The 22,345-nt window shown below is 29.3% G+C and overlaps 2 protein-coding genes across 2 annotated transcripts; both read right to left on the bottom strand.

Moving 5' to 3' along the window:
• Window positions 1-1,436: 1,436 nt before the first annotated feature.
• On the bottom strand, window positions 1,437-7,733 carry LOC130665235 (protein halfway-like). The gene is made up of 6 exons (XM_057465556.1): window positions 7,706-7,733; window positions 4,975-5,280; window positions 4,730-4,905; window positions 3,001-3,183; window positions 2,709-2,861; window positions 1,437-1,832 (listed from the first exon to the last, which is right to left on the bottom strand). Exons 1-6 carry the CDS (start codon window positions 7,731-7,733, stop codon window positions 1,437-1,439), a joined length of 1,242 nt encoding a protein of 413 aa, XP_057321539.1.
• A 1,480-nt stretch (window positions 7,734-9,213) lies between these two features.
• LOC130665236 (zinc finger protein 236-like) lies at window positions 9,214-21,963 on the bottom strand. Its single transcript, XM_057465558.1, has 8 exons — window positions 21,385-21,963; window positions 19,581-19,724; window positions 17,375-19,342; window positions 14,393-14,509; window positions 12,363-13,724; window positions 11,033-11,263; window positions 10,775-10,956; window positions 9,214-10,145 (listed from the first exon to the last, which is right to left on the bottom strand). The coding sequence occupies exons 1-8, from the start codon at window positions 21,523-21,525 to the stop codon at window positions 9,791-9,793; spliced, it is 4,500 nt and encodes a 1,499-aa protein (XP_057321541.1). The 5' UTR covers window positions 21,526-21,963; the 3' UTR covers window positions 9,214-9,790.
• Window positions 21,964-22,345: the final 382 nt, after the last annotated feature.

Here is a 22,345-nt window from a genome sequence, read left to right on the forward strand (position 1 = left end):
TATATAAAAACATGGATTTCAAATCAAAAATCAAAAATTATTCATTTAATAAATAAAAAAAAAAAAAAATGAACACTGATAAATAATAAAAAAAAGTTTCATTTAACAACAATGATTAATTATTGATTAAACTGATTTATATCATTTTATTTTAAATTACATAAATATTTCCAATGATTTAATATTACTACACATTAGGGTGAGTCAAAAAAACCAAGCTATCGAATTTACGTCTTAAAAAGGACCTATATATCGGGAAAAAAATTCTGCCATTGGGCAAAATTTTTAGCTCACTTTTAAAAGGTGTCGGTAGCCATTTCAAATTTCCCATTTAAATAACATGCAAAAAAATTTTTTTTGATTAAAAATAATATAACTTTTGAACCGTGTGAGATAAAAATTCGGCTCTAGAATATTCTTGTAGGGCATTAAATTTCTTTGAAAAAAGTCCTGGGAGTCGAATTTGTAAACTTGATATTTCGTATACTAACAGGCCATCAAAGTCTAGAGTAAACAGAATCATACAAATTTGAGGCTTTATTATTAAAAATGTCAATACTATGAGAAAATTTGTTCTACATGTAGTGCAATGAAATCACCAACAATATCCACAATGTTACAAATAATATTCTGTTATCGATCACAATAAAAGAAAAGTATTTGGAAAATCCAAATAAAGCCTTAAACTTGTATGATTCTGTTTACTCTAGACTTTGATAGCCTGTTAGTATACGAAATACCAAGTTTACAAATTCGACTCCCAGGACTTTCTTTTAAGAAATTTAATGCCCTACAAGAATATTCTAGAGCCGAATTTTCGTCTCACATGGTTCTGAAGTTATAATATTTTTAATCAAAAAAAATTTTTTTGCATGTTATTTAAATGGGAAATTTGAAATGGCTACCGACACCTTTTAAAATTGAGCTAAAAATTTTGCCCAATGGGAGAATTTTTTTCTCGATATATAGGTCCTTTTTGAGACGTAAATTCGATAGGTTGGTTTCTTTGGCTCACCCTACTACACATAGTCAGGGAAATTTTAAATTGTTTGACTGGAATACCTGGAAAAGTCAGGGAATTTCAATCTCAAAAATCTGTGGCCACCATGATATTGTGTGACCAGGGATGTAAAAAGACGGTTTCAGACCAGGGTAGTTGGCTGTCTCGAGTCGTAGGCAAGGGCTGACATCACCCGCAGTCTGAAATCTGTTTCTTCCTGAGTTACACACAATATTTTTCATGATTACCTGCATTGAAACTTAGTTTCACTATCAGCAGCCAGTCAAAATAGTATATTACACACCATGGAAGGAAAGTAAGACATTTCAATCCGCGTGTCTGATTGTTTATTCGAGCAGAAGGCGAGGTGGCAAAAAGGCGGTGGCAGCAAGCAGTTCAAAATATTTATAAAGTTCTCAGTAATAATTAAAATAAACTACAAATGAATTTCAAAAAACCAGTCGAAACGTGATTTCGGTATTACTTTTGAAAACCAAGGAAGTTTACCTTCTTTTTTGTAGTACCAATAATCGAAAAAAAACTTAGTCAATACAGTTACCAGTAAAATTACTTCAATTGTGATAATGCAATAAATATAATCAGTCAGATCATTATTAAATTTGCACATTTGCTTTACATTCAAATCGACTACTCGGTCTAGACAATTTTTGCAATAAACTTGATCGTCATCGATGACATTTAATAGAAGCCAATCCTTGAGATATCTTGCTGCATAACAGTCACAAAAAACTTCATTTCCTCCGAGTTTTATAAAACTATTCACTTCATCTGAGTCATTGTATTGTTTCGGTACCAAAATATACGTCGGGATCTGTAACAAATAAATATATTAGGGTGGCCGTTAAAAATTAAATTTTCTCAGACGCCTCATGAAAAGCTTCTTTTTCGTGAAAAAATACGTGGGGAATTTGGTTTTTTCTTTTTAAGTAAAAAGAACACGTGCCGCAGGACGATCAAAGTTCATTTTTGATACAATCGCGGTTTTTTTTAAATATCTCATGAAATATGCAGATTAAAGGAAAAAATCACAGGAACAATTTTGTAGGAAATTAAATTTTTGACAAAAAAGGTCATGTTCATTTTTTTTATAAAATGTGTATTTATGAAGATATTTTTAGAAAACTTTTTTTAGATCTGATGAATTGAGCGTTTTAAGGATTACAAATTTTGAAAATAACATTTTTCTAAGTATATAGAAAATATAACAAGCATTAATGATTGATATGTTACGAGTTACGAAGTTGTCTATATTTAAGAAGAAACGTTATTTTTAACACTCGTAATCCTTAAATGCTCAATTGATAAGATCTAAAAAAGTTTTTTTAAAATATCTTCATAAATACACATTTTATAAAAAAAATGAACATGACCTTTTTTGTCAAAAATTTAATTTCCTACAAAATTGTTCCTATGATTTTTTCCTTTAATCTGCATATTTCATGAGATATTTAAAAAAAAACCGCGATTGTATCGAAAAATGAACTTTGATCGTCCTAAGGCACGTATTCTTTTTACTTAAAAAGAAAAAACCAAATTCCCCACGTATTTTTTCACTAAAAAGAAGCTTTTTATGGGGCGCCTGAGAAAATTTAATTTTTAACGACCACCCTAAAATATATATTATAATATATATGATAATTTATTTATTTAAAATCCAGTAGTGTGATAAATATTTTCTTACTGATTTAAGTTTATTGAAGCGGAGAGAAAGAGAATAAAAAGTGTTGGCAAATTTCGATCCTTCGAGAATATTTATTGATGATATTTCGTTATAATCAGCGTATAAGTTTTGCAGGTAATGATAGGATGGATTGGTAATAATTTCATCTAATTTTTCAATCTACAATGGAATAAATATTAATATAATTGAAGCAAGACATTTTCAGAGGGTGAAGTTGACTACCAGAGCGCTGACGTCACCCGGAGTCTGAGATTGTGTTTTATCCCGTAATGAAAATGAAAAAATAATTAATACATACCCTATTATTAGTGACAGTGAGAGTAACTGTATAAGGAGGAAGTTCTTTAGGTAATTCAGTCAAATTGTTATTGCTGCAATCAACATCAACAGTTCTTACTGATACGTTATTTGCGAATAATACCATTCTGTTAAAATTACATTTGCAGTGCCAATTTTCACCTCTTGGACATTTTGAAAGGAGCTGTATAAAAGTAGTTTCATTTATTAAATTTATATGCACTGTACACTGTAAAAAATTTTTGGGACCCGGTGTAGTGTAAATGACTCGGTGTATAAATTACATTAACTATCGTGTTAAATTTAGACGGTTTTGAATTCCAAATTTTTACAGCGTCAAGCGTGTAAATGTGTAATTTATGATAATTTTGCATTAAAGAAAAATAATCATGAAAATATTTAAATGTTCAAAATACTATTTAATATCTAAATAATATTAATGAACTTAATGATTAATTAGTTAAAGATGTTCAATGATCGTTTGTTGCTCGTTAATCAAAATTACGAGTAACACGGAATGGTGTAAAAAAGTAGATTACACCGTGGAAAAATTACACGGATGGAAAATTTACACCGAGAGAATTTTACACCGTTATTTAATACTACGGCCGGCTAAAGTTCTCCGGGTCCATTTTTACACCGAAATTTTTTACAGTGTAGAAAATTGGAAATGATTTCGGAGTAGTTACTGATTTTATTTCAATTCAAATTCTCTCCATTACTCGAAGTTCCGGAGTTTAAAAAAAAATCACTCCGCATACGGAGTTTGTTTTTTTAGCTGATTTCGGAGTGATTTGGATATTATGTAAATCCGCATTCACTCAGATTGGAAATTTCAATATTAAAATTAACTCCCTTTCGGAGTTAATTTCACTACGAAACGGAGTTTCAGTATTGAAAAAAACTCCCCTTCGGAATTAATTTCACTCTTAACCGGAGTTTTAATATTAAAATAAATTTCCTTTAGGAGTTAATTTCTCTGCGAACCGGAGTTTCAATATTCGAATAAATTCCCTTTGAGAGTGAATTTTATTTTAAGAGGAATAAATAAATACCCAGACAGCATTCAAGTCGGAATAACTGCTTTACGACGTCTTTTTGAAGGTGTCCTCAAGAAGTCTTATAATCATTTCTTAAAGGTATCATTTTTAAGAATTCTTAATTAAGAGTTCTTTAAGACTCTATAAATAAGACGTCAGTTTTGAGACGGCCAAATGTATTCTTTTTTTTAACTTCTTTGAAGTCAAAATTAGGAGCTCCTTAAGACGTTATGTTAAGTTCATACTGAAGTCTTATTTGCGAAGTCAAAAAAAATAACTCTTTTTAAAGACGTCTTACTGAGTTCGCTAGGTGGCTCATTCGACATCTTGAGAACTTCTTAAAGACTTCATTAAGATGTTGATAAGACGTCCAAATCATAAATAGGAACTCATTTAGAACGCATCAAAACGTCATTTTGCTATCTGGGTACGCAGCCATCCGCTTCAATTCACTCCGGATTTAATCCGCGTTCACTCCGAAAAATTTTTATAGTCTATTAAGGTAAAAGACCTAGTACCCGATCAGGGAACTAGTACTTGATTACTCCATGTATTTGTATATCTATATTTAGTAAAATTTCGTAAATATAGATATACAAATACATGAGTGATCGCGTACTAGTTCCCTGATCGGGTACTAGGTCTCTTACCTTACACATTTATAAATAATGATTTTTAAAAATTAATTACATTTCCAATATTACGAAGTTCTTCGAGTGATAATTGCTCAGTTTCATTAAACCAGACATAGTTACTGTAAGCTGAGCAAACACTTTTATTTCTATGAATAAACGATAACCATCGTGAATAATTTTTATTTGTATCTATAGTACTTGCAATTTCCGTACATGAAATTGTATTTATTCCTGAATTAATGAACAAAAAAAAAATGATTAATTGTGTTGAAGAAATGAAATTTAAACAAAAGTCATTACCCGAAATATCCAATGTATGAAGTTTTTCATTTAATGCTGGTAAATGAGTGATATTATTGTAAGACAAATCAAGATGCTTTAAATAATTTAATTGACTCATAAAATTATTCTCAATGTCTGTAAGAGCATTGTTTGATAAATTCAAACAAGAAATTTTAGTATCATTAAGAAATTGACCTTCAACACGATTTATTTGTCCATCAGTTATTGATAAGGATTTTAGATTTTTCCATTTAACTTCACTTACATCTAATATGTCAATAGTTGCATTTCTAATATGGAGATCATAAATATTTGATGAAAAATCTATTTTAAATAAATATATTAAAAATAATTAATTGATTTAACTAAAATTAAATAAGCCCGATAAAATAGTATATTACACACTAAGGGAGGAAAGTAGGACGGTAACATGACTTTATCTCTCTGGACAAAATCTCTCCAGGATAAAATTTCTAAAATTATTTTTATCAGTCCAATCCCTGATGGCTATACTATTACTTCAAAAAGGTGACACGACCGATGACCCAAAGACAACTGATCCCCGACAATTGGTCTCCGACAATTGATCCTTGCGACGATTGATCCGCCGATAAAATATACTCACACACATATAAATGTGAAAAATTTGTGTGTGAGTATATTTTTTATGTTACACGCACACAAAATTAGTGAAAAAAGGGCGTAATTTTTCACATTTATATGTTTGTGAGTATATTTTGTCGGCGGATCAATCGTCGCAAGGATCAATTGTCGAGGATCAATTGTCGAGGATCAATCGTCTTTGGATCAACGGTCAGGTAACCCTTCAAAAATTTGACTTTCAGTGATTTTGATTAACTTCACACTAAGTTTACGTCAAGTTCTTGCGATTGACGATAATGTTAAATTTGGGCTGGGAATTTACCATGATTTCACACATATATGTGTAACACATTCTACTTATTTATGATATACACATAAAATGTAAAAAAAAAACCTGAATACGATTCCAGTCGTAAGTGTAGAAATTATTATAATTACATAGATTATTATAAGATCTCGTATATAGATCTATATATCTCGAGATCGTGTTCAACAGATTTTCTCGTGGAGAGATTTTGTCATGAGGAGATTTTGTCGTGGGGAGAATTTGTCGGGGTGATTTTGTCTGGGAGATATCATAGTGGAACCAAGTCGGACATTCCGACCCACGTGTGTTATCATCTACCCAAGCCGAAGGCGAGTCCTATAAATTTTTCGTGGTGTGTATAAAATTTTTCTCCATAACCGCACCGAAAGTTTAAATTTCTGCCCTGTTTAGAAGGAACAAAATTTTTTTTTTTTGTTCAGGAAACAAAGGATAAAAATTAGCGCATGTCCCATATTTCCTTTTAACAGAAGCAAAAATTTAAACTTTCAGGTGCAGATCTGATAAAAAATTAATTATTCATTAAATGCAAAACTACAGTCTGTCTAGTGACAGTAAATAATTGCGATGATGGAGCACAACATGGAGATTAGGGCTTTACCCATTGGCAAAATACTCTCGTGCGGATAGAATATTGGAAGCGCTGTGGAAGATCCAGGTTTTTGATACGTTTAAGACGTGTGGGTTCACTTCTAGACACTAGAAAGTTTTTCACTGGGGATTCGGATGTTTGTGGAGTCTGGCTTAGTATTTTGTGTTGTAACGCGAGATTTCCTCTTTGACTGTGGCAACATGTAAATCCTTGTGGTGTTTTGTTGGATACCAACCACGGTGCGGTGATGATGGCTCTGAGTCGGATTGAAGTCGCTGAAAGATTTCGACGTTCTAGTGCCTGCGGTGCTCCAATTTAAAAATTTAAATAAAACATTTGACATCTCGATGACGTCTAACACACATGAACAATTCCATTAAATTTTTTGCTCTCTCCCACGCGTAAAATTACATGTAAACTTTATGTAAAATGGCAGCTTTAATTTTACGTAAAATTTATATGCTACTTTACGGTGACACGCTTAGATATCCTTGGACAAAATATCCGCGACAAAATATCCATCAGACAAAATATACGCAGACAAAAAATCTGTAGACAAAATATCCGTAAAAAAATTCAATTGATTAAATATTTGTCGATAAAAATTCAATTGATCAAATATATGTCGATAAAATGATTTTCCCTCAGTTAAAATTCACAAGTTATTTTACTTATGAAAAGTTTGATGTCATGAATTCATCCCTTTGTTACGTCAGTTTTCAGGATATTCTGTCCGTAGATATTTCATTGCACACAAAAAAAATTCATGAAAAAAAGGTGTTATGTTTCACACCTATTTATGTATGTATCAATCATATGTATTTTCGCATGAAGTATTTAATGATTTAAATGATAAATGTTTGTAAAATATAATTTTAATAACATTCTTCTACTGTTGTTTTAACTATGAAAATTTTGATCTGATGAATTCATATCTTTGGTATGTTCATTTTCAGGATATTCTATCCGTAGATATTTTATTCATCGGATATTATTTCCGCGGATATGTTGTTACGCAATCTACCTTGCGTATACGAGAGCTAAAAAGGTGAATTGAATTTTTTTATCTATACTGTACGTCATCGAGATGTCAAAAATTTAATTTCAATTTCTGAAGTAAAACTTAGTTTTTTTGGGAAATTATACCCGCGGGTTAAAAGTCCTACATTCCTCCCTTGGTGTGTAGTATACTAAATTTTGCTGGGTAATGTTTAATATTCTTCATTTACTTGCACAATCGAGGGAAGTATAAAGCATTTCTAAATTCAAATTGCAGCAATAAATTGCATCCTTTTGTTCAGTTTCATTTGATAAAAATCTTATTTTTTTACAATGACAATTATTTGAATTTATGATATCAGAACAGTCTATATATTCTTGATAAAAGCATTTTGATTGCGACGAATGATCTACTGTCGAATTTGAATGATTAAACTGTTGCAAATGTACTCGTGTAATAATATTGAGTAAATAAATAATTATCATTAAATATTTCATCTGTAAATAATCAAAAGCTATAAATATTTTTATAACAAACTAAAAATTAAAAAATAAATAAATTTACCTTTTATGTATCTTCGAATTTTAATAAGAACACAAATACCAAAACACTTAATTTTATTTAATGACAATAATTAATTACTTTAATTATTTTACTGGTTTATAATGAAGTAAAGAAATTTAAAAGTCTAGTGTATTTGGATTTCATTTATTGTATTTTCTAAAAATTTAGGTCTATTAGAAGTAACGACTACGACAAAGTAGCCGATAAAAAAATCATGAAATAAATCGAAGGCCAATTAAAAGATAAAAAAATAGTTCATTAATGTAATTACTATATTTTTATTTAAGTCATTACACTTTTTTTTTCTTAATCAAAAATTATCTGAATGGTTAGAAAATTTAGTTTTTAATTATTTCTCAATCATTTACGGCAGTGATATTTTTTTATTATTTCATCTTTTAAATTCACAATATAAATTAAAAAATTTATTTAAAAATTATAATCTGATGCAGGTAAACTCTTACTTTTATTTTAGGATTCAGTTTTTTTTCTTTTTTTAAAAATATCAAGAGTTACTTTAATAAATAATTATTCTTAAAATAATAATCCCTAATTTTTATAAATAATTTGAACAAATAATTGTTTCATATATAATAATTTTTAATTAAATTAAAATCTTTTTGCAGATTTATATCTAATTGAACTGTAGCTTTTTTTTTATTTTAAAAATTTGAACATTGGAAGTTCGTCGCGCGCTTTTTGATTTCTCTAAAAAATCATGACGTTGAAATTTAAGACATCTTTAAAAACTCACCTCGAGTTTTATTTTTGTCAGTCAAAATTTCAACCTTTTCTTTTTTATTTTCGCGGGTTAAATCATTAAACTCTGTCTTTTTGATGCTAAACTTGCACTTGTCAAATATTGAGATTCTTGTTTTTAAATAATCAAATGTTAATTACCAATAAATTGCTTGATATTTCGAAAGTGATTACCAGAGCCTGTGAAATTTTTGATATTATGGCGGAAATATTGGTTGTATAAAAAAATTTTTCAAACAAAAGTTGTTCAATATTTAATTTAAAAAAAAAATGTCTCTTACAATTTTTTTGTAGAACTAATAAGAAAGCCGCAATTTCAAAATTCAAATTTCCATAATTATCAAAAATCTAAATCATTCATTATGAATCTTAATTTTGTAATTACGGTAAAAATATTGGTCGTATAAAAAAATCATAAGAGACATTTTTTTTGTATAATTAAATTCCCTGTAACTTTTGTTTCAAACGTTTTTTTATAAGACCAATATTTTCGGCGTAATATCAAATATATGAACCATTCATTTCGAAATTGAAGCAAAAATCTTTTCCCTAGTTATTACCATAAAAAATTTGAATACGAACAGTTTTTTAAATTCTTTATAATTCCCCTTAATTTATTTTTTTACTGAAAAAAGTTTACCTGAAAATTTTCGTTTAAAAAAATTTTTAATTTAAGTTTAAAGATTTTAAATTTAAAAAAAAATTGCTTAGAAAAACGGGCGGAAAATATTGTGATGTTTCAAATTAACAGACCGCTTAATTTTTCTTTACCAGAATAATAAATACTAGTATAAAAAAAAAAAAAAAATTACAAAAGTAATATCAGTCTTCAAAACTTAATCACTAGTAGTGAGAAATTATTTGTAGCTTATCAACTATCACTTACAAAAATAAGTCTAATAAGTTTATAAGAAGGCACGAGTTGGAAGAAAAACGATATTACTTTTATCCTTAAAAATAGTAATTAATTTGATATAAAAATATATATATTTTAAAAATATTCTAAACTAAGAACACTTTCAGTGACGGCAACTTGATCATTTGGAATTTTTTTTTCTGGAATATTTTCTGCAGCCACTAGATCCACTTGTTTGATACAAATACTTGATTCTTGTTTATTATTATCATTAACTTTAAAATTAATATCAGTCTTTTTATACGAATCGTTACTACTTAAGTCATCATCATTAATTGTATCATTTATAGCACTCATTGGTTTTGCATTAAAACGTTTTACAATAAGATTTTGGTTACTCGGATTTGATAAAAAGATCTCACATTTTTTTGTATGCAGTTTCATGTTATCGTGACGATTAAATCCTTTTTTACATCCAGGGCAGAAAAATCTAAACAATAAACATGAGATCTCAATAATTAATTGTTATTACACTAATAAATCATGATACTGAAGTTAGTCGGCGTCTTGTAATTTTTGGATTTTTTTCAAAACGATAAATTATAAAATGAAAAATATTTAAAAAATTACACCTGTAGTTTTTTTAATTTCGAACATGTGCATATTTTTAATTTTTTGTTATTGATTTGGTAAAAAAAACTCAAAAAATTTTTAGTTATCTACTAACTTCAGGATCATTAACAAAACAATTTAAATAATAATTTTTCAACAATTTAATTTAAAAAATAAATAAATCAATAAAAGAAAACACATATAGAAAATTTAAAAAACCATAAGTGCAATTTTTAAAATGTTTTTCTTCTAAATTTATCATTTATGAAAAAAATTTAAAAATTATTAGACGTCAGATAATTTCAGTATCATTAATTTAAATGACACTGAAATTAACCAATTAATTAAACAATTAATAATTTTGAGAATTTACTCAAAATGATGAATTATAAAAAAAATTGCACTTGTAGTTTTTTTAATTTTCTGCATGTGCATATTTTTAGTTTTTTTTTTTTTTTTTTCAATTGATTTGTTGTCTGTTAACTTCAGAATTATTTAATTTAATACCTTTTTCCGCTATGAACAGCTCGATGTGCTGCCAAATGTGATTGCTGAGCAAAATCTTTGTTACAAATATCGCATTTATATTTTCTGATTCCCTCGTGTTTAAGCAAATGTTCTTTTAGAATATGACTACTTTTATAAACATTTGGACAAATAGGACACTTAAATTTTCCTTCTGAATGAACCTGAACACAAAAATTAAATAAATAATGAATTAATTAATTAACTAATTAATCGTAGAAACGAAAAATAATTCATTACATTTTGATGATTATGCAGAGCTTTCCGTGACTTAGTATGTTTTCCACATATATCACAAATATAATCTTTTGAATGAATATTTTCATAGTGTCGTTCGAGTGTTTTTTTTGAACTAAAATGATGGGAACAATACTTGCACATCAATGATTTGTTTTTATTGTGAGTAAGCATATGGGTTCGCATACGTCCTTTGCAGTAAAAAGTTTTTTTGCATATATCACATGTAATATCCTGAAAAAAAAATTTTATTAAACTCTAAATTAGTTTGTAATTTCCCACCATACCCACACCGAAAGTTTAAATTCCCGCCCTGACAGGAATTTGAATTTCTTCACTATCAGGCTGTTTAGGGGAAATAAAATCATTCTTTTCTTTTATGACTGAACCTTCAGTAGATCTGGGTCGTGTTCAGAAAAACACTCTGGAGATAGATAAATATCTAACCAGATGGTTAGTAAATGCAAAGTCACGTGGTTTAATTAAAACTAGAGGAACGAATGATACTGAAGTTAGTCGACGTCTAATAATTTTTGGATTTTTATTTAGGCGATAAATTTACAAAAAAAAAAAATTTGAAAAAATTGCACTTGTAGTTTTTTAAATTTTCTACATGTGCATATTTTTCGTTTTTTTTTTCTTCAAATTTAATTGTTCAAAAAAAAACCCAAAAATTTGTAATTGTCTGCTAATTTCAGGATCGTGAGGAACGAAAGAAAACCAGATACTGCATTTGCCTTCTCCACAGAGCTTATGAACGCATTGTGGTACTCGGATTGTTCCCGCTTTAACCAGATAATATTTATGAACGCAGAAGTTGCATCTTTCTCTTCCAGAGAGAATTTCTGAACATACCCCTGGTGAAAAACAGTTTACACAGCACCGAGGAAGGCAGAACATCCCAATCCGCATGTTTGCAACCCTCGCCTTTGACTGGGGTTGACAATTACACACACGGGTTGGAATGTTCTGGCGGGAAATTTTGGGGTTTCCCGCAGGGTCTTTCAGATTTAAAGTAATTAATTAATTAAATTCTAATACGGTTCTGACAGTTCAAAATCATTGAATACTTCAATTATTCAATAAAAAATTGTTAAATCAATAAAAAATAAATATTTTCCTGGTTAAATTACTAATATTTGCATCTTTTATATACAAACAAAACTCTCAGTATCAAAGCAAATAGAAGAAAAAAAGTGCGAGGCCCGGAATAAAACACAATCTCAGATTTCGGCTGACGTCGGCCCTCAGTTATTCGGCTTCACCCTCGTCTGAAATTGTCTTGTTTTATCCCTTGCCACGTACTACCATAAATTAAAAAAAAAAAAATTACCTTAGCTGGTTTATGAATCGCACTGTGATAAAGCAAAACTTGACGAGCGGCACTCGAAAAGTCGCAAACTTTACACTGATAAGGCTTAGCACCGGTATGAATATTTAAATGTTCCTCCAATAAAATCGCAGTACCAAAATTTTTGTGACAAACGTCGCATTTAAATGGTTTTATATTCAAATGACTTTTTCTTATGTGACTGCGTATGTTCGTGACAGTGACGGTAGCAAAATCGCAAGCATTGCAGCGGTATGGTTTCATATCTAAATGGCTCCAAATATGCACCCGACATTTGTCAACCCGCGGATAGCTGGCATTGCAAATCAAACATACAAAATTTTTCTTATCATTAATGTAATATTTGCTATTGACAGCACTTTCATCAATGACAGTCATGTCAATACTATAATACTTTTCTATTTCTTCTTTCTGTTCTTTACTTATGAGATCTGACAATTTACCAAAACTCCCACTCGTGCGGCGTTTTTTTATACTCAAGCCATCATCGTCGTATTCATCTTCATCCTCATCATCTTCTTCTTCATCAAAATTTTCTTCAGTTTTTTTGTTAAAACCGGAATCAATAATCGAATTTCTCAAGCGTTCAATTGTCAAATTGCAGAGTTGGTTAGCATTTGCATCGGGTATTGATGCTGGTATCGATAAACTTGAAGAATTTATGTGACTTTCAGCTTCATCTCCAGTTGCCAATCCAACGTCATCTTGCGGCTCACTATTTTTTTCATTTTCCGACTTTGGTTTGTCGGGTTCTGGAAGTACTGAGGTAGAAATCCATGTCAATTCGTCAGACTTTTTCTCTTGTTTTACGACAACGAGTAGAGAATTATTGGAAATGTTTTTTTCAAAATCTGTACTGTCGATGGAATCATTTTTTATGTCAATGTCAGAATTTTTTAGCTTTGTTTTATTACTTTCTTTCTCTTCCATGCGCTTGGATTTGCGCACTGGGCTGTGAGATTTTGAATTCAAAGATTTTCGCGGTCTTTTCAAGGCTCGACCTGGAGGAAATAATTCTTTGCAGAGGTTCGACTTCGGACGTTGCTGATGTAAGCTAGTGATGTCCGCAAGAACGTTATCATAAGACTTTTCGGGCACTTGATTAACTGTCGCGGTGGGAAGATCCGTGGCAGTAGATACTGATGGTAAATTGGTCATAGTAGAAGCTGGTTCAGGTTTTGGTGGAGACGTGGATTTTTGACATTGTGAAGAAAGGGGAGATTTTTTTTTTAAATTAGCAGGAGGATCAGGATAATCTGGAGGGAGTTCATTTTCTTTATCTGATTCTTCGTTTTCATCAGATGATTCAGATTCTTCATTATCTTCATTATTTTCAGGTAATTCCTATAAATATCAATTTTATATGAATATACTTTTTATTTTTGATATTCAAAGAAAATGTTGGGTAATTGCACTGTAAAAAATTGAGAGTGAAGTCGGAGTAATTATGGACTTTATTTCAGTTCAAATTCACTTTGAGTTCAGGAATTTTTTTTAAATTCACTCCGCATACGGAGTAAATTCGGAGTTTGATTTTCAGCGGAGTGATCTGGATTTTTATAAAATCCGCATTCACTGCGATTCGGAGTTTCAATATTCAAATAAACTCCTTTTCGAAGTGAATTTTATTTTAAACCGAAGTTTGACATTAAAATAAATTCCCTTTTGGAGTGAATTTCACTCTGAACCGGAGTTTCAATATTAAAATAAATTCCCATTAGAGGTCAATTTACTGCGAACCGAAGTTTTAGTATTCAAATAAACTCCTTTCGAAGTGAATTTTATTTTGAACCGGAGTTTGAAATGGAAATTAACTCCCTTTCGGAGTTAATTTCACTTCAAACTGGAGTTTTGATATTAAAATAGACTCTCTTCAGTGAATCCACTCCAAGGGGATTAAATAAATAAACAGTAATACGCTCCGTATTCACTCCGAATTTAATCCGCGTTCACTCCCCAAATTTTTTACAATTAAAAAAATAAAATTATCGTAAGAAAAAAAAATTTTTTACTTTTTCCTTTAAATTACATTGAGTTTTATGACACTGGTCATAAAAATCACATAAAAATTCAAGAGTTCCAAGACATCGCATACAAACAGTCTGAGGTAAGCCGTCATTTTCTTTCACCTAAAACGCAATTTTTGAAATTATACATAAAAAAAAAAAAAGCTCGTAAATTGATAGAAGATAAATCAAAAAAATTAATTTTCAACTTAAATTGACAAAGGGAGAGGGTAAAATAATAAAGTTGGTTAAGAAATCAATAGATAAAAAATTTTGATAAATTTATTTTAAAAATCACTTTGTCGAGACATAAGAAATTTTGGAGATGTTTTATATATTAAAAGAATAAAAATACAATATTACAATCATGCAGAAAGTTTTAAAAATACATGGAAGTCAGAAAAAAAAAAATAATAAACGATTGAAACAACAAGCGCTCGAAAAATATTATAATTTTTATTTAATGTAAATAATGGAATTGGTAAATGAGCATATTATTTTAAATATTTAGACATATGTATATGTATATATAATATTTAAAAAAGAAAATTAACTCTACAGAATTACAGTAATATATTCAGCGTAAATAATTACCAATTTAAATTGGAATATCATCTTAAATAACTATATTTTTATAATTATACAATGGTACAAGACTTATTACATTACAATTAATCGAATATACGAGTGTAAAAATTATTGCTTTACTTTTAGAGATGTCGTCAGTCTTAAGACCACGGACGGTGGAAATACAATTTTTGTTTTTATTTTTTTTTTATGATTTTTTACTGTAATATATCGCATTACTAATTTCAAAAAGACACATTTTTATACGCTTTTTTGGATTTATACTGCAAAAAATTCGCGCAGTAAACCCGGTTTAAATCCAGAATTTATGTGAAACGGATGACTGGTTAGTTATTTAATTCCCTTAGAGTAAAATTCACTCCGGTGGAATTTATTTTTATATTTAACGCTGGTTGGCAGTGAAATTTACTCCTGAAGGGAATTTTCTGATATTAAAACTCCAGTTCGGAGTGAAATTGACTTTTGAAGGGAATTTATTTTAATATTAAAACTATGAGTCAGAGTACATGCAGATTTAAATAAAATCCTGATCACTCCCAAATTACCCGCTGAAAAACAAACTCCGAATTTACTCCGTATGCTGAGTAAATTTTTTTAAAACTCTGGAACTTCGGATTTAAATAAAATCCGTAATCACTTCAATTTCACTTCCAATTGTTTTATATGTACGGAGTTCCCTACACTAAAAATTGGGAGTAAATTCAGAGTAATTATGGATTTTATTTAAATTCACTACGTCACTAGTAATTTTAAAGTTTTCAAAAAAATCACTTCTTATACGGAGTAAATAGAGAACTTGTTTTTCCAGAGTGATCTGGATTTTATTTAATTCTGTATGAGTCCGATTCGGAGTTTTAATATTCAAATAAATTCCCCTTTGGAGTAAATTTTACTCTAGGGGAATTAAATAAATATACATCCGCTCTGCATTTACTCCGGATTCTATGCGCGTTTACTCTGAAAATTTTTTTACAGTGTAAAGCCAAAAGAGTATAAAAATATAAGACCTTTCGGAATTAATAACGCGATATATTTATTTAATTATCATTTAAATCTTTTTATTTCGCTTTCACGACAATTTAAAAAGGCACTCTTATTTCAATGTTATCACTTTATCACACAATCAATAAAAAATAGATATTTTACATTACTTTTATATATATATATAAATATGTATAACATCGTAATATACGTATGGGTTGTATTTTATCATTAAGTGTCTTTATACGTCAAGTATAAACTAACAACCTTTCTATTTTTTTTTTAAATATCTTTTGTATCAAATATAAATTTTTCACATATACGTAACTCGTTTTATAATTTTTTTTCATATGTTCAATATCGAAAAAATTTTCCCAGAAAATGTATATAAAATAGTTGGTTTATCGAATCCAAAAAACAAAAATATTTATATAATTTTGGAAGACACTACAAAATATTACTAATTTTAATTGATGATTGAGCTTTTAATTACTACACAATTAATTTATTAATTCAATCTTCCTAAAGTCCGTACAAAATAGAGCTTAAATTACTAACCAGGAAGATTAAAAAAATATATATAAATATATATAATGACATAATGTAATAGAAAAAAAAAGTAAATAAATAAAATGTAATTATTTTTACGATACTGAATTTAACCGACGTCAAATAATTTTTGGATTTTTTTTCTCAACGATAAATTATAAAAAAAAAATTTTTCAAAAAATTGCACCTTTAGATTTTTAAATTTTCTACCCGTGCATATTTTTTTTTTTTTGTTATTTATCGTTGAGAAAAAAAATTCAAAAATTTTTGTCTTCTAACTTCAGGATCAAAATTATTCCGATACTGAATTTAGACGTCAAATAATTTTTGATTTTTTTTTTCTCATCGATAAATAAAAAAAAAATTTTTCAAAAAATTGCACCTATAGATTTTTTAATTTTCTACCCGTGCATACTTTTTTCTTTTATTATTTATTGTTGAGAAAAAAAATTTTTGTCTTCTAACTTCAGGATCAAAATTATTCCGATCCTGAATTTAGCCGTCAAATAATTTTTGAATTTCTTTTCTCAACGATAAATAATAAAAAAAAAAAATTTTCAAAAAATTGCACCTATAGATTTTTTAATTTTCTACCCGTGCATACTTTTTTCTTTTATTATTTATTGTTGAGAAAAAAAATTTTTGTCTTCTAACTTCAGGATCAAAATTATTCCGATCCTGAATTTAGCCGTCAAATAATTTTTGAATTTTTTTTCTCAACGATAAATAATAAAAAAAAAAATTTTCAAAAAATTGCACCTATAGATTTTAAAATTTTCTACCCATGCATATTTTTATTTTTTTTTTATCATCAATTCGTTGAAAAAAAAAGTCCAATAATAAATTGTCTGTTAATTTCAGGATCGTTTATTTTTCATTAGAATCCGAAGTGTCAACTGATGCTGGCGAAGGCGCTGATTTATCACTAACTCCCGTTTGGTTTTTAGTATCAGTCGTAACAATTCTTCCCGATTCAGCAAAGTGCCTTTTTCTGTGTACTTTCATATTATCACGTCTATTAAATTTACGTCCGCACTCAGGACACGCATGAGTTTTTTCACCATGAACATGACGATGTGCTGCCAGATGACTGGCTTGAGCAAAACTGGCTCCACACTTTTGGCACACATGCTTTCTCAACCCTTCATGTTTAAGCAGATGTTCATTCAAAAATGCTTTCGATGCATATCGATTATTACAAACATTGCAAACAAACGGTTTTGGATTCGAATGCTGCAGTACATGCGCTTTATATTTCGATGCAACTTTAAATGTTTTAGAACAAATTTCACACGTGTAAGTTGTCGCGTGTCGTGTTTTTATGTGATCATTCAATACCGCTAAACTTGAATAAAGATTATAACAAAATCGGCAACGAAAATTACGTCTATTTTTCAAATGTACACTTCCAATATGACTGAGCAGTCGTGTGCGAAATGGAAATATTTTACCGCAATATTCGCAAGCTAAATTTTGCGGAGGAAGATGTGACTTTACATGCATCTGCAGTGAAACTTTATGATGATAACTCTGCCCACAGTCGGAACATTGGTAGGGTTTGATGCCCTTGTGAACGTTATCGTGTTCAGTCAAATCGAACTTCGATCTAAATCGCTTCGGACACTTGGGACATTGCATCGGCCGTGGGTTTGTATGTGAACATCTTATATGTTTCATAACATCTGACTTACATACAAATTTAGCGACACAAAGTGTACAGGCGTACTGTTTTATACCAAGATGTGTTTTTACATGGACAGTACACTTGTCCCGACGTTCATAAAATTTACGGCATAATTTACACGAGTATCCTGACTGACCGTCGACTGTTGTGCTTTCGACGTTATCGTCAACGCGAATTTCTTCCCCGTCAATACGGAAAAGTTCTTCGGGATTTCTGGTCGATACGAGACCACCACCGCCGCTGTCGCTGATACTAGACAGCCGTTTTTCCAGTTCCTCTAACTCAGCAGTTCTCGTAGCACCCGAGTCTTTGTCTTTTCCAACTTTTCCCTTGACGATTGTGTTTATTATCTGACTCAATTCCGAATTGTTTTCATCTTCCAATAGATTGACTATTTCAGAACCGACAAGACATGAGCCTTGATCAGGAAATACGCGAGCTAACACAGTGACAAATGATTCTGTTTCTTGTTTTTTTCTCAGTTCTAATGTAAAACTGATGTCCTCGATGTCACCATTGCGATTATTTGATTCTTTGACCGACACTTCAACGTCCGGTGATGATGATACGGCTGTCAAAACTTTATTCAAAGCCGAAGTTGGTATTTGAATCATTCGTTTTTCATCACTGCTCTTTTCTTGTGTCTTAGATCCTGTTGTATTGTCATTCGTTTTATTGTTAATAGCCTCGGAATTCAAACTAGCTCGGTTCTGATTTTGATTTTGACTCCGCAGTCGCGTTACAATAGACACTCCTTCTTTGACAGCTGATTTTGTTCTCGTGGTGACTTTATTGAGTGACAAATTTTTCGACTTAGTTTTTTTCCGCGTTTTCATACGAGACTCAGGCGTATTGCGACTTCTCAGCCATCTTCGGTTGGGTGTTTCGTCAACCACACGTTCATTGGCATCCTTATCATTACTTTTAGACCGCGTTTTAGGTGAAGTTCGTGTTCTTTTAGGTTTCGTTGTAATTTCAAGCGGCTCAGTGACATCTTTGCACTTTTCTTCACGTGTTGGATCGACGTTTTCTATGTCAGCTGTTGAATTATGATTTTTATCGGTACTGTTGTTGTTGGTAGACGTGCTAGCTGGTTCTGCAATCACTACTGACTCTTCCACGACATTCGTTTCCTCGGTTACTATTTTTTCTCCCTACGGTAAAACGAAATAGATGTACCAGATAAATATAAAACCTTTTTTTAGATCTCTCTCTATTTTTATTGTCAATTATTTAATTATTTAAATAATTATCAGAAATTTTTTTTGAAATTGTTATGGAAAAATTAAAAATAAAGAGAAATCTATTGAGTTGTGGTTAATAAATTGCATCGTAAAAGAGCGGTAGAGTATTTATATTATTTAGGAAAAAAAAAAACAAAAGTAGACTTACGACGTCTGGTATGGAAGGTACATCATACTGATCGCGTAACAGTTGTTGAGTACGTAGACATTCCTCTTGAAAGTCACAAACAAATTCAAGTTTTCCCAGACACTGAACGCAGATCGTCTTCGGTAGAGGATCCGTCTCATCTATCTGTGATTTAAACACAATTCATACATCTCATTTTAATTAATTAAACTCATCATCATCATTGTTATTGTTATCATTATCACCACTAATTAACGTTTAATTATTTTTTATTTTACATTAAATTAATAATAATAGTTAACTCCCATTACTTTAAAACCCTACCGCTCCAAGATACATTAATAGTTAATAGGTTTTATATTTAAATTATTTTATTATAAAGCAATTTTCTGGTTCATCTATTCGTTTGTTATGTAATTATTCTATTACCAAAGCATAGTATTCCTCAGTTACTAATTTTATGTTAATGTTAAGTCTTAAGTTTAAAATTTAATAATTGTTTTAAAATGTTCGATTTATTTTTAATAAACTGACATTTTTTTTTTTAATTTACCAATTCGTTTTATACTGAAATTATCTGAGGTCTAATAATTTTTGGATTTTTTTTAAAACGATAAATTATAAAAAAAAATTAAGAAAATTGCACCTACAGTTTTTAAATTTTCTATACAGTAAAAATTATTGTGTTATAATTGATCTGTGTTAGGAACGGACACAATATTTGTGTTAAATTTAAACATGGAATTTGTGTTAAAATCTCAAGACAAAATTCGGATAATACGAGAAGAGTTAATTAGACACTTTTTAAATGTTGGTGGCGACAAAAAAAATGTTAACTTTTACATTCTATTTTTGTATCATGGAAATTCAGTAAATATAATTAATATATTATGAAGAGATTATCAACAGCGACGACAATTATTATTTATCAATCAACTATTTTTTGATAGTAAATAATTTTTTTATTAGAGTCAAGGTTTTAAAAAATCACGTGATATTTAATACCAGTTGCAAATAGTAAATCAATTAATTTCTTTTAAAAAAACAAAACCACATTTTTATTTGGCGAAAAAATAATTTTAACACTACATTAAATAATTCGAAATTGTAACTAAATATTTTTTTTTTGGTATGATAAAAATTCCAGGTTTTAGTAAATGGTAAATTTAATATATTAATATTTAAAATTTTTAAGTTAAATTGACATTTATAAAATGTCCATTTCACTTTGATTTTTCTAATAATTCTTCCGTGACTATCGATTGGCTTTTTAACATAAATTTTGTGTTAATTTTAAAGTAACTCTTAATAAATGTTGATAATTACAATTTTTGTTAACACAGTGAAATGTGTTGATTTAACACAAAATAATCAACACAAAAAATTTAACGGACCGTTTTTTCTAGATACACAATATTTTTTACTGTGTCCATGTGCATATTTTTTTTTTTTTTTAAATTAAGTAGAAAAAAAAATCCAAAAATGAATTCTCTGCTTACTTCAGAATTTAATTTTATTAATAAGCACAAGAAAAAATTTGCAACAAAGAAAATAAAGTGAGCAAGTAAACAAGAGATTTAAAATACTAGACAGAATAGAATTCCAAAAACTAATAAACTGAATAGTAATAAATAAAAGTGTCATGCATTCAACAAAATATACATCAAATAAAAGCATGATAGCAGTAGGAATAAAAAAAATGATGAATAGTGCAAGCGTCCCGACGCGTCTCCATCGGCATCGCCATTTTCCTAACCCTCTTTCCCTTTGTCTTTCTACATAAATATATAAAAAACTAAATGATATAAAATAAATAAAAACTCACCACAATATTTATTTTGTTAAATATTTTCAATCCAAGTAATCTTTTAGTACCTTCTTCGCCAAAAATATCAATATATATGCTTTCAAATTGCCCACATAATCTGCAAACTTGATGCACTTGCTCAGGTAACTTCATCTCCATTTTTGTTTTAAATTAAACAACAATATCGCAACGGACATACAATTATATTAATAAATATGAAATTTTATATTTTTAAATATCATTCCCAAATCAACGTCATGCCAATATATCATATTATTATTTATTTTCGTTTTCATAAAACGGGGGATAATTGCGCGAAAAAAATTAAGTAAACGAAAAAAAAAGTAACATGGTAATGGTTACCCGCATCTAGGCATTCTTACATATTTATATATTGTTTGTTTTCGTAAATAAATTTATAATAATTATTTTTTTTTTATATATATTTATCACACTTGTTTGATAATATTAATTTATTGTACTAATTTATAACTTTACTTAGGATAATAAACGGTTATTGAGGCACTATGTTGACACTAAAATTGTCCTTGGCCCTCTAAGTTAAAGTTTCTACGAGCTATGGTTCTCTTTTTCTATAATCTATAGGCTCTCTCTTTTCCTCTCTTTGTCACTCTTATTCTCATCTTTATTGCCATGGTAGCGTCGGTGGTTCATTAGTTTTTTTAAGTTGAGAATTGGCAATGAAATTGCAACACCACGACACCTGGCGGCCATTTGAAAAAGTATTCTTTGATATGGCGGGAAATATTTAAAATGTAACAATGTCATAAGTGAATGTAGCAGACGTCAAACAATTTATAAGTTTTAAATAAATAAATAAATAAATAAATTTTAATAAATTTTAAAAAATGCGCGCGCTGATTTTCAATTTGAATACGCACTTTCCTCTTTTTTGTCTACTCACTTTTTATTTGTCTATTCAAAAATTTATAATCCTGAAGTTGGCAGATAATTAACA

Source organism: Microplitis mediator, chromosome 3, assembly GCF_029852145.1.
Source record: "Microplitis mediator isolate UGA2020A chromosome 3, iyMicMedi2.1, whole genome shotgun sequence".
NCBI lineage: Eukaryota > Metazoa > Arthropoda > Insecta > Hymenoptera > Braconidae > Microplitis > Microplitis mediator.